Source organism: Gavialis gangeticus, unplaced genomic scaffold (assembly GCF_001723915.1).
Source record: "Gavialis gangeticus isolate Ggan-Ray unplaced genomic scaffold, GavGan_comp1, whole genome shotgun sequence".
NCBI classification, from domain to species: domain Eukaryota; kingdom Metazoa; phylum Chordata; order Crocodylia; family Gavialidae; genus Gavialis; species Gavialis gangeticus.
The window spans coordinates 82,351,252-82,364,011 of NW_017729022.1; the positions used below are offsets into that span (position 1 = coordinate 82,351,252).

The following is a 12,760-nucleotide window of genomic DNA, read 5'->3' on the forward strand; positions in this document are numbered from 1 at the left end:
GATAGCTGTGCAGGAAGAATAGCAGTCTGTGCTCAATAACTGTATACACAGTCTTACACAGTGGAACCTATTTTATTCAATATCTTACGCCAGCATAACTGCTTGGGTGAATCAGACGGGACTCTATTTTGGTAAGGAATAGAACCAGATCTTCCCTGGCACTGGATAAGAGCCCAGTCTTCATTGAGCAGACTTTAAACCTGTGCCTCTGGCAGTCGGTTTGTTGTACTTAGTTTCTGCCACATTCACAGATGAATCACATTGCACATATTGACAAAATCTGTGTTATTTAATCAGAATTTGTGGTTCCCTTCCCCTTCCATTCCCTTTGATCCTACTAGCACCCACTTAGCCTGTTAGGCAGTCCAGGTTTTCCTCTTGCACGTGTTTAGTGCTTGGTAGGGTGGGAAGTTCTGTAGAGCAATCAGGCAGCAAGACATTGGTTTAAAGAAAAAAATTAATAAGTTCCTAAACTACAAATTTCTTTACAAACGTTGTTACCAAAATAAGTATGAGCCTCCCCACCTCCAACCTATAAGCCACACATGTCTGCACCTGACTCGGGGACACATAGAGCAAGCATTACCACTGAGACAGGGGTGAAAGAAGCTATTGAAAAGACAAGCATTTGCCAGCCAGTTACTACTGGTGGGAAAGTGGAGAATATGATCAAAGCCACTGAGAGGTAACACTTGGCAAATGCTGACAGTGGTGAACCTCCTATTGACTTTAGAATAAATTCTATGAGATACTGTTGTTTTCATGTATAGATAAGGACATATTTTCATGATGTACATATATGCAGCCACAGCCAGTAGTAACAATGTTGGCTTTACCCTGATAACAAGTCTTCCTCTGTTTTAAGGAACGATTTAAAGAAGCGGAAGAGGTTTACAAGGCTGGGATAGAAAACTGTCCAGAAAGCTCAGACCTGCATAACAACTATGGTGTTTTCTTAGTTGATACTGGTGAGTAAAATGAAGCTAGGAGATTTATTTTACTTGGTTATTTGTTTTGATCCAGGATGATTGAGGGAGTCTATTTAGTACTGCATTTTATAAAGATTGGCAGAAATTCCCAGAGCAATGGATGGACACTCATTTATTACAGCTTGTAAAACTCCAAAGGTATAAGTAAATATTGTCCCTGCTTTATAGAGACTGAACTCAGTGCTGAAATCGGAATTATTTGTAAGGAATAATTGCATTGAGTAACTATGATATTTAGCCTGTGTACTTCCTACACTTGTCTCACTGTGAAGTCTAGAGTTGTCATCTTTAGGATGAGGGCTGCATCACACAGTGGATTGACAACATTGCAGTAATTTACCCCGGGATGTGTGGCCACTCAGAACAAAACCACAGACATGCATAGAGGCCTACATCATTTTTGTGGCTATTTACAACCTCAGTTAGTGACAAAGCTGCTCTTTGGCTGTAAAGGGTGTAAGCCACCAAGGTAAAATAAACAGGGTTTGAAAATAAATCATTTGACAAAACAACCCCTGTCCCACCCACCACCCCCAACCCCCAAGATCCTGTGGAGAGAATAGATTTCTCAGAAGAGTGGTAATGAGATACAAAGCCCGTTGCTTCTATGCTGCTGGTTCATATCCAGCTTCCATGGCTTCAGGAAGTTCTTGGCATCCACATAATAAAAATTACCACCACAATTGGCACCTTTTATTGGCAGTATTAGAAGCATAGCCAAGTTTGAACAGACTTAGAAACTAGATTACTTCCTCACTCCTAAAGAAATTCCCTCCTGAACAGGGCTAAGACACACTAGCAAAGTACTGTAGAGTGAGCTTGAATAACTGATGCTCATTCTGTGTCATTCACATCTCAAAGGTAAATAGTGCCAGAATGACTTAATGCTTGAAAGGGAGTCCTCTGAGGGCCAGTAATATGATCAAGAGGGTGGAATGCACGATATCTGTAGATGGCAGGTTTACCTGAGTTCATACTGATCCATCATTGGATCCTGGCTAGCACTATGGACAAAAGGGACTTGGGGGTCATGACTGACCACAAGATGAATATAAGCCATCAATATGATGCTGCAGCTAGTAAAGCGAGCAAAACGCTGGCTTGCATCCATAGATGCTTCTCAGGCAAATCCCAGGTCGTCATTCTCCCATTGTACTCGGCCTTCATGAGGCCGCAGCTGGAGTACTGCATCTAGTTTTGGGCTCCACAATCCAAAAAGGATGTGGAGAAGCTTGAGAGAGTCCAGAGGAGAGCCACGCGCATGATCAGAGGTCAGGAAAACAGACCTTATGATGAGAGGCTGAGAGCTGTGGGAAAAGTGCAGGCTCAGAGGTGATTTGGTGGCTGCCTATAAGTTTATAAGGGGTGCTTACCAGGATCTGGGGGAACGTCTGTTCACTAAAGCGCCTCAAGGAATGACAAGGTTGAATGGTCATAAACTCCTCCATGACTGTTTCAGGCTGGACATATGGAAGAACTTCTTTAGTGTCTGAGCCCCCAAGGTCTGGAATAAACTGCCACCAGAGATGGTTCAAGCACCTACTTTGAATGCCTTCAATAGAAATTTGGATGTTTATCTTGCTGGGATCCTATGACCCCTGCTGACTTCCTGCCCCTGGGGCACGGGGCTGGACTCGAAGAACTTCCGAGGTCCCTTCCAGCCCTAATGTCTATGAAATCTATGAAATCATTCTACTATGGTATTAGTGGGCACTATGCTGCTGCAAATATACAACCAAATGATATGAGTGTCTGGTCATGAAAAACTGATCATGTTTATTGAAGAAGTTGAGATTTTTATCCTGGCAGGCAAATATCAGACTTTAAATTCTACTTGCTTAGAGCATCCCTTATAATTTCAGGCAGAAATGGCAATATTCTTCACTTCCAGTGTTGTGTGCACCTACTGGGTTACCATATTCCATTGTGTACACAGAGATTTCCCTTCACACTTGCATGTTCTGCAAAGGTGAAAAGTTACTTTTTCCTATTTTGTTTGTTACCATGCTTCCCATCAAGATAACTGAAAAAAAGCTGACACTGGAAACCTGGGGTATAAATAATTCTGTTGAGAATAGCACACATTCTGCAAGTTCTTTAGACAATAAGGTTCTGAAAAATGAGTATTATGCCTGAGCAATGGTAATTATGGCAGCTTTTCTGGCAAAACTATGTATGTGTCCAGTCAATGCTCTTGTTCAGTAGTAGAACCCTCCTTCCTGTAGCCAGAGTTATACCATGCCTGCCAAGCAAAGGAAGGCTTCTGACATCTAGTAGACAACTGTCAATTCTCTGGGTCGTAGTGTAGATGTAAGAGGTCTAGTCAGGTGCCTGATGAGTGGCTGACAAGCCCAATTCAAGAGTGATACACCTTGTTACAAGTTTCACAGACTGTTACGTCACTGTTCAACAGATAACCAATCTCGAGACCATCCAAAGCAGGACCTTTTCCCCAACTTGCCTGCCACATCTTGATGTTATCAGAATATTTAAGGAGGGGTTCAGTGGTGTAACAATATGTGTCCCCGCTAGGGGTACTCAGTTTGAATGTGGCTAACCTTGGGGCTCCGCCTTCCCTACACCCTATCCACTCACCAACCGTAGGTGCTCATGTTTTCTCATCTGTTGCAGCAGCTTTGGCCTTTCATATTCACTCAGCTGTCTTCAACCTATGTCCAGTCATCTGATGCTTCAGTGGGTTGCCACCGGACTCTGAAGTTTACACGGCGCCTTTCCTCAATCTCTGGGTGCTAAGTCCTGAAGCTGGTCCTTGCTAATGGGACCACAAGAATGTTGGCCCAATGGGCCTCTCAAAATCATAATTAAAGAAAAAAAAGAAGAAAGACTGCACCAAGGAGGAACTAACTATAAGGGGGCTCAGCTACCCCCTTTGGCTTTTATATTCTATATCTCCCCCCTTTGGAAGACAGTCCGCGACCAGAGGCTGGAGCTTGAAGCCCCATACCAGCCTATTGGGGCTTTCCTGCTCCACTCTAATGAGGCCCCTGTTGCCCAAGTGCCCCACTGCCTTGGCGTTCTGAGGAGCCCTCTTCCCTGGCCTGCATTGGCCTGGTAGCGGCTGCCTGCCTCCTCTCATAGGCACTGTCAGTGCCTTTTAAACTCTTTGTGGTGATGCCTGTGGCTGACGCCATCAGCCAGGCACCACCGAGTTTGATTGACAGCGAACTCAAAAACCAGCACAGCAGTGCCATGCATTGCCTTGGTGCTGGCTCTCCCTGCCCTCCTCACTTTCTCCCATGACTGTCTGCCCAGCCCCCTTGGAGTCAGCCAGGTAGGGCTGTGTAAAACTTTGGCAGCTGTTTCAATCTGAAATGAAACGGAAGGCTCTGAAACATCTGTGAAACTAAATGAAACCATCTGAAACATTTCGGAGATGTTTCAGAAAATTTTGGCGTTTCGGACCCAGGCTTGCAGGGAAACAGAAACTAAGAAGAGGGAGGGGGAAGAGAGAGGGAAGGACTGCTCTGATGTTGACATCTATAGCTGGCCAGCATCTGTGATTTGTCCCTGAGGTCCCTTCCAATCCTAGTGCTTTGTGGGAGGGACAGCAGCCTGCTGTCATCCCACACACAGATCTGGGGGCCCATGCCCCCCAGGAGGAGTCTGACACAGCCAAGCAGTCTTCCCAGGGGGCGCAGGCCCCCAGATCTGCAGCAGCATCACTGGTCTTCCCAGTGCTTGGCGCAGGTTGTGCCAAGCACTGGTCTCAGCCAGCAGTGGCAGCCTGCTGTCATCCTGCCTGCAGATTTAAGGACTTGTGCCCCCCAGGAAGAGTCCGGCACAGCCCCACAGCCTTCCTGGGGGGCATGGTTTCTAAGTGTGGCAGTCCTGTGTGCTCCAATGTCTCTGTGTTTAGCATTTTGTCTTACCACTTTATTTTCAGGATCTTGTGTAGGCATCTCATGCGGAAGCTATTTAGTCTCCTGATGTGTCTACCATATGTAATGCACATTTCTGAACCATAAAGCAGGGATGACAGTATGCAAGTCTTGTAGATCAGCATTTTTACCTTAGTTGATAGTTCGTTGTTATTCCATGCATGTTTCTGTAATAGCCCAGATTTCTTAGCTGCTTTTCCGAATCTGTTAGATCAGTCTGACGGTCAAGATTCCTGATGATTTGTAGAACCCGAATAGCAAAAGCTGTCCATGATGCCAAGAGATTTACCCTCCAGAGTGATGCCAGGCACTGGTTCTTCCAGTCTTTTTGAAACTAATTGCCAACCCAAAGTTCTTGCATGATGCAGAAAATCTGTCTAAGAGATTTTGCAGGGAAGATTCACTGTGGGCAACCAAAGCCGTGTCATTCACAAATAGGAAATCTCTCTGAACCGGCTTTTTCACCTTGATTTTCCCTCTAAACCTTGCAATGTTGAACAAGCCTCCATCTAGTCTGGTTTGAAGATAAATGTCATCATTGCTGTCCTTGAATCCATGAAGAAGTAGGAATGAAAAGTAGATGTTAAAGAGCATGGGGGCTAAGACACGCATTCATTTTTCTCTACACTTTTCTTGCAGTTGCTTGGCTGAAAATATATCAATGGTGGAGCATCCTGAGCAAAAACCACATTGACTTTCAGGATAGATTCTTTCACCTAGAGATTGCAGCCTAGGGAGCATAATGCGAGTGACAACTTTTCCAATGATGTTCAACTTGTAGAATTGTCACAGTTGCTTCTATCCCCCTTGTTTTTGTATAATTGTACAAACCAAGCATCTTTGAAATCATCTTTCCCAGAGCAATATAAGCTCATGGAACTTTCAAAGTAATTCATCGTTGGCGTGTTTCTAGATTTCAGCAGGCAAGCAGTCATTGCTGGATGCCTTGTTCCCAGGAATTGATTTAATGGTTTTCTGCAGATCTTCTAGTGTAGGCTCATTGTCCAGATCCTTCATAACTTCAAACTGTGGTAATCTTTCGAGCTCTCTGTGTTTGATTTCAGTCTTGCTGAAGTATAGTATTCCATAGTGTTCAGTCCAGTGTTTGAATAGTTTTTATCAGTGACGACATTTCAGTTTAAGTCTTTCAGCAGAGCTATTTTCTTCTGGACTGGACCAGTTGTTCATTTGATGACTTTGTGGCAGACTAAGGTATGGTCAGTGTCACAGTCAGCACTGTAATAAGAGCTTGTGTGTAGGATTTCTTTCAGGTGGTTGCGCCTGGTTAGTACTAGATCTAACTGGTGCCAGTGCTGTGACCTTGGCTGTTTCCACGATGTCTGTTTTGTAATTTTCACAGCTAAGTAGGTGTTGGTAACACAGAGATTTTGATTTGCACAGAGTTCTAACATTCGCTGGCCATTTTCATTCATATTACCAATTCTATGTTTCCACAGAATACCAAGTTAATTTTCCAAGGTACATCCAACTCTTACTTTGAAGTCGCCAAGTATTATAATGGTCTGATTCCTGTGAGTTTTCTCAATTTCTTCTTGAAGTTGTTGGTAGAAAACATTCTTGTTTTCATCACTAGCTTGAAGGGTAGGCACACACAAAGACACTAAACAGCATGATGAAGCCATTCTGTGTATACACTCTGAGCATCAAATAAATACAGCAATGGGGCTTTCATGGGAAGATAGTATTAGAATGTTTCTAATAGCAAAGCCTACTATCTGCTCTCTCCTTTCTCTTGCTGGCTTCCCATGCCAGAGTATGGTATAATCATTCTCTTGGATCAAACCTGTATCTAAGTGGATCAGTGTCAATTCCAAGTCTAACCAGTTCATATTTTAGTAGTGCCATTTTCCATAAATCACAGTCCAAATCAAATCTAAGCATCAAAGTTCAAACATTCTGACATACAAGCTGCTTTATTTCATTTTGGCCAGGATAGATTATGTTGGGGCATGGCATTTTTGGCCCACCTTTTCTAGGGCCTTCCTCAAGAGAGACGAGCAGACTTCCCCTGAATAGGGCTGCTTGGACACCTTGGTAGCTGCCTCAGGCTCCTTATGCCCCTGCAGAGTCCTACCACCATCACACTGAGACCTTCAATGCCTAGGCAAAAGTATGGAGGACTGGAAGCTTTCCAAGATAATTGAAAGGTCAGACCGAGTCCAGATGTTCAGTGCCACAGCAATTGTAGCTTCTGTCAGAGCTTCTGTCAGAGGGTGTGTTTCTCTCATGGTGATGTTTCTTAGCCTTACTTCAACCAAGGAATGCCTACAAGACAGTGGGGGCTAGGGTTTTGAGGCATATGGCCAGGTATGCCCATAAACTGAATCCAACTGGAGGGCTTGGTAATGATGTGATGGGGCTACTCGTGGCAGGGTAGTACCTAAAAAGTACCACAATGGTACAATTTCTTTAGCAGGTGTGGGCAAAATGGCAGATCCAGACAGTGGCCAGACTCCATTTCTCACCAGCCCCTGCCCGTGTCACTGTGGGCGGTTTCCATGGAGATCCCAGTAGTGGTGGGGCTGTGATAGCACAGGGCCAGGGTTTCCAGGAAACTGGCCCTAGCAACTCTGGTAGGGCATGCGGCTGGGCAAGGAACTGCTCTGGGACCTGGGCTGGGAACTTGTGGCAGCGACAGCATGGTCCAGAGCCATGATTGCAATGCGGGCAGTGAATAGCAGTTCTGCCCCAGCTCTGGACCACGCTGTCACTGCTGCAAGTTCCTGGCCCTGAAGCACCTCCCCACCCAGCCTTGCACCTTGCCAGTGCTGTTGGAGCTGGTCTCCATGGAAACCCTGGCCCTACACTATCATGACCCCACCGCTGCTGGGGTCTCCATGGAAACAGGCTTCAGCTACTTGGGCAGGGGCTCCTGGTAAATAGAGTCCACCATGGGCCTAATTTGGCCCATGGGCTGGACTTTGCCCACCCCTGCTCTAGAGTAAGGCAAGTATAGGGCACCTCAAAACCATTGTGACACAACATGTATATAGACGCTCCTATGCCTTTTGCTGGCTGCTAGGGTCCTTTCAGCCACTCTCTCAGGCAGTAAAGCTGCTAAGCAAAGCAGTGCATAGCTACCAGAAATGCAAGAACACGTATGTGATCTGGTGGCTGAGTAATGACAGGTCAGAATGAAATGGCTTGCCATAAAATGTGCAGAGGGCTAGATTCTTAGCTAGTGTCTCTATACATAGAGCTGTATACGGTGACTTTTACCAGCTGAGGAACAGGCCGAATATTTGCAGCATTGCTATGTTAACGTTGTTCCTGACACTTTTCTGTTTGAATAGCTGGAATGAAAACTGTGCCACATTGACTTAGTTTGTATCTAGCCTCTATGTGGAACATACCATGAGATCCTTCATTACAACTGGCAATACAGTATATACTAATATATTGTTAGCATGAGAATTCATTCTCCAGGGATAACATTCTGGCACCCCTCTTCAGCAGAAGGTGAACTTCAGCAAGTTTTAAATACCTGGGACATTGATGAATTCTTATAGTTGTTCATGTCTTTACCGAATGTTCTGTTTCTGTTCTTGTGTCTAATGAGGTAATGTTTTCAGGTCCCTATTAGTGCATGGACAGGTAAGATACAGGGAAGCAGCGCCACCCAATGGTTTCTCTGAAACACAGTTCTGGATTCTATTTTACAAAGCAGGTGTTTTCCATTGATAAATGATAATCAGTGGAAATAAAACAGGGTGGGAATTAGCAGGCTATCAGAGTCTGCAATGGGTGCAATGGGAGCCATAAGTACAAAGGTTTAAGAGCAAGGTAGACCAATTTATTTTCAGGTAATATTTTATTTGCTATGAAATGCAATTTTTAGTCCACCTGAAACTATTTGAATTTGAGTGAAATTAACCGAATAGTTTTGTCAGAAGAAAATGCTGGCCTAGATTCACAAAACTCAGGAGGGTGAGATGGTGCCTGTGCCACACCCACCCCCTTTTAATCAATAGTTAAAGTGACCTAGCAGTTACCCAGATGTGGGACACCTGGGTTAAAGTCCTTCTTCAACCTCAGGGAACTTTGAACTCACATTTCCTGTCTCTTAGGAAGGTGCCTTGACCATCAGGCTCTGCAGTATTTGGGGTGAATTACACTCAGCCTTTACTGGGTCTGTTCTTTTCAGAGAGCCTAATAATGACTCTCCAGCCCAGTGGTTTAGGAAGAGAGACGCCTGAGTTTCAGACAATACAGCTTCAATTTCAGCTTCAAACAATATTTAAGCATTCCTAAAAAGTGCAGCAGTAGCAACAGGGAAGAACAAGACCAGATCACCCCAGCATGCCTTAGAACAGTGGTTTTCCACCTTTTTCATTTGTGGACCCCTAAAATTTTTTGAATGGAGGTGCAGACCCCTTTGGAAGTTTTGAATGGAGGTGTGGACCTCTTTGAATTGTAAGTGTAGGTATTCACGTACTTTTGGTTGATCAGTCATCTTTTGTAGACCCCTTAGATGTAGTATGCAGTTCCCCAGGGGTCTCTGGACCCCAAATTGAAAACCACTGCCCTATAGTAAGGGGCTTAGTTGACTTCACTGGGAGGTGGGATATATAGATTCAGGACCCCTCAGGCATGTAGGATTAGAATAGGAATGTTCCACATCCTGAAACGAGTATCCTCACCATGGGGCACTTCGATAAAAAGATGGCAGTGGCACCTTCTTCTGCTTTTGTTTTTTGAGTGCTGCGTGAGTCTTTGTCATAAAAATGCCTATGGTGTTTGTGTTTCATGGGGAACACTGTGTTTTCTTTCCATCAGAATGCACTGTTTGTTTGTTTTGGCAACTAAACCCCAACATACTTCATTTAGATTTAATGTTACATATTTTTTCAAGCCTCTGAATCAAAAATCAATTCTTCACGTAGCTTAGGGCGTGAGCGCCTGCAGCCACCCAGGAGGTGAATGAGTAACTTTCTGATGGACATGCAGGGCAGTTTGTTGCTCTGAGTGTGTGGCTGCTGGACTGGAATTGATCTTCCCCCAAACCACCCCACAGAGTGGTAGAAAACAGTTTTTGCTATTTGTCCTTCCACAGCAGTAGGTCAGAATGAAAAGAAGTGAAATGCATCTTTTCTGTTTCTCCCTAGAGTTGTTTTTACTTTATATGTTGTAAAATAGTTTGTAAAATGTTTTCTTCTCCAGATTGCCAGGGCTTGAGAGAGTGTCTCACTTTCTCTCTTCCTATCTCTGTGGGGCCCACACATCCTTTCAGTTGCAGTTTATGATTTTTGCTGCTCTTGCATGAGAACACAGTAACTTGTTTCCTGCAGACCCAGTCACAGTAACAAAATTCATTTTAAAAACAGACCTGAATGTCATGTTTACATTTGCGTGCGGACTCTACCCTTCACGCTACCACAGGAGGAGTGTTGTCTATTGGGAATCCTTTCCTTGGCAATCATGCCCAAAGATTTGCAAAAAGCAGTGACTAAAAGCTTACCTCCTAAATCCCAATTCTGAACATTCAGGCATTACATTTCTATTTGGATGGCAATTTTCCCTTGTGCATAGTCTGCAGAAGAAAGGAGACAAGATTCCTGTCTCACTATGGTTCCTACCCATCAGCTGCTCTGAACACTCAGGAAATGAGTATTTGGCAGCCAATGATGATCACTGAAAAGAATCAGAAATATGATTGAATGCACAAATGTTAGAGGCTTTCATGTGGCATAAGATTAAATGCTTTTTGCTCTGCAGGGGCTCCTGAGAGAGCAGTGTCCCACTACCAGCAGGCCATCCAGCTCGGCCCAAATCATCACGTTGCCATGGTAAACCTGGGCCGACTCTACCGCTCTTTGGGGCAGAACAAAGAGGCTGAAGCGTGGTACAAACGGTAAGGATTTGGGGTGGGAGGGATGACTCCGCCCTTGTCCTTTCCCACATCTGGTCTTTGTTACATGACCTTATAAAAATCCTTTAGTGTTTCATGACCTTACACTAGGTCTTTAGTGTTTTAGTCTTTCAGTGAGGATTCCTTTTTTCTCTCTCTTCATTTGAGAGAGTGGTTTGCTGCTGTTGCTGGATCTGGCTGTTTTACGAGGGCATGCAGTGGATCAATATGTTTTCATTTGGTTTTTGGCTGTCCTGAGTTGTGCAGCAAGTGTCTTGCTGGGCTTCTCTTGAGCCAAGCCCCCAGGATGTATTGTACTGCTTTGAGCTGAAGGGCTATGGCTGATTCTGAGTTTAGCGGTTTCTTAGTGTCATCGGTAACCCATTAGTGTTCTGTCTGACGCACACTGCAGTCTGCATGTGCCACGTTTTGGCTGCACATCCCATCCAGGAATTCAGGACCTCCTTTGTGAATCAGTGGATCTCTTGTTTTACTGGAACCTCCCCCAGCGCCTGCTAAGCGAACAGTTCCTTGGGGTTTGCCAACAACGGGAGGAGAGGGGGGACTTTCCTTGTGTCTCCATGTTTGGAGCCCTGGTCTTTGTTCTTTTTGAAGATTCCTTTTTTTTTTAAGATCTTGCCTTGCCAGCACAGCTGCAGACTTGAAATCAGTGTAAAAACAGTCTTTCCTTGTGTTTTTGAGCTGACAGGAGGGATCGCTGCTGAGGGCAACCCCTTCTCTGACCAGGGAACCAGAACGCTGTCTCAGCAACTCCTTCTGTCTTCCCTGAGTCAGAGAGAGCGTTGGTATGGCACTGAGCCTCAAGCTTGGACCGCTAACTCTCGCGAGCCTATTGGAGGGCGAATCCCTCCCCAGTCTTCTGCCCTTGTCCCAGCGTCAGCTGAAACCTCTTCGTTCTTCCCAACACTCAGAGCTTTGAAAGTCTCACGGAAAGCTGAAACCCTGTCCCCACTTGGAGCGCTGTACTACAACACAGGGCGATACGAGGAAGCATTACAAGTCTACAGGGAAGCTGCAGTGCTGCAGCCTTCAAACAAGGAGATTCGACTGGCACTGGTGAGTGTAGAGCTCAGACATTCAGGGAAGAGCCATGAAGCACAGTGCCTGACAGCAAACACAGATGTTTGAGGGAGGTCAGTTGGAGTGTGGTGCTCTCCACATGGACCATGTTTACTGTGCATTCTCCCTAGCTCAGGGAACTTCGCAAGTCTTCATTTTTAATCTCTTCCTTGGCAAAGGGGTACAAATCGTTTTCTGTATCAAAGGCCAGACCATTCCCCTGCTACCTACCTTTCTTCTCAAATTTTTATACTGTTAGGTTCCATGTTGTAGTCACTCCCTCTTCCAGTTGAAAAGATCAGAAAGGGCTTGCCACAGAGTAAGGCAGGACTGCTTCTTGACTGGCTGGAGAAATTCCTGATGAGCAACATTCAATCATTCCTTCCTCCTTCAAGATGTTACTGAACCACTGCCATTTAGCTGTCCCACATCTTGCTTTCCCAGAGAGCATAAGGCTACAACTAGAAACCAAGTTCTGTCCCCATACATTGCGCTATAGCTGGGACATCATAGCAAACCTAGGTGACAAAGATGGGCAGGTTAGCCTGTATTGTCCGCAGCATGTGCTTAAAGGCACGGGCACTTTAAAAAGTAAATATGACCCTTTTAATACTGATCTGTAGGCCCAGGTTTTGGCAATGATGGGGCGAACAAAGGAGGCTGAAAAGATGACAAACCACATTGTGACAGAAGATGCTGAGTGCCTGGAGTGCTATCGCCTTTTATCAGCCATCTATAGCAAGCAGGAGAATTATGCCAAGGTACAGTGAACACTGTGTGCTGCTGTCCCAAATGCACACAGAGGGCTTGAGAGGAATTTTAAACTCTTTCTAGTCAATATACAGACCCTGAGCTGAGATGTGTAGTAGTAGGCATCTAGTCAATATACAGACCCTGAGCTGAGATGTGTAGTAGTAGGCATC

The 12,760-nt window shown here is 45.0% G+C and overlaps 1 protein-coding gene across 2 annotated transcripts in view; it reads left to right on the forward strand.

The window, feature by feature from the left end:
• TMTC1 (transmembrane and tetratricopeptide repeat containing 1) overlaps positions 1 to 12,760 on the forward strand; it is a 337,017-nt gene that overhangs the window by 313,757 nt on the left and 10,500 nt on the right. For both annotated transcript variants that reach the window (XM_019515485.1, XM_019515486.1), the window contains exons 14-17: positions 866 to 968; positions 10,625 to 10,760; positions 11,690 to 11,834; positions 12,461 to 12,598. In XM_019515485.1, the coding sequence (XP_019371030.1) occupies positions 866 to 968; positions 10,625 to 10,760; positions 11,690 to 11,834; positions 12,461 to 12,598 (522 nt within the window). The remainder of the gene's footprint in view (positions 1 to 865; positions 969 to 10,624; positions 10,761 to 11,689; positions 11,835 to 12,460; positions 12,599 to 12,760) is intronic.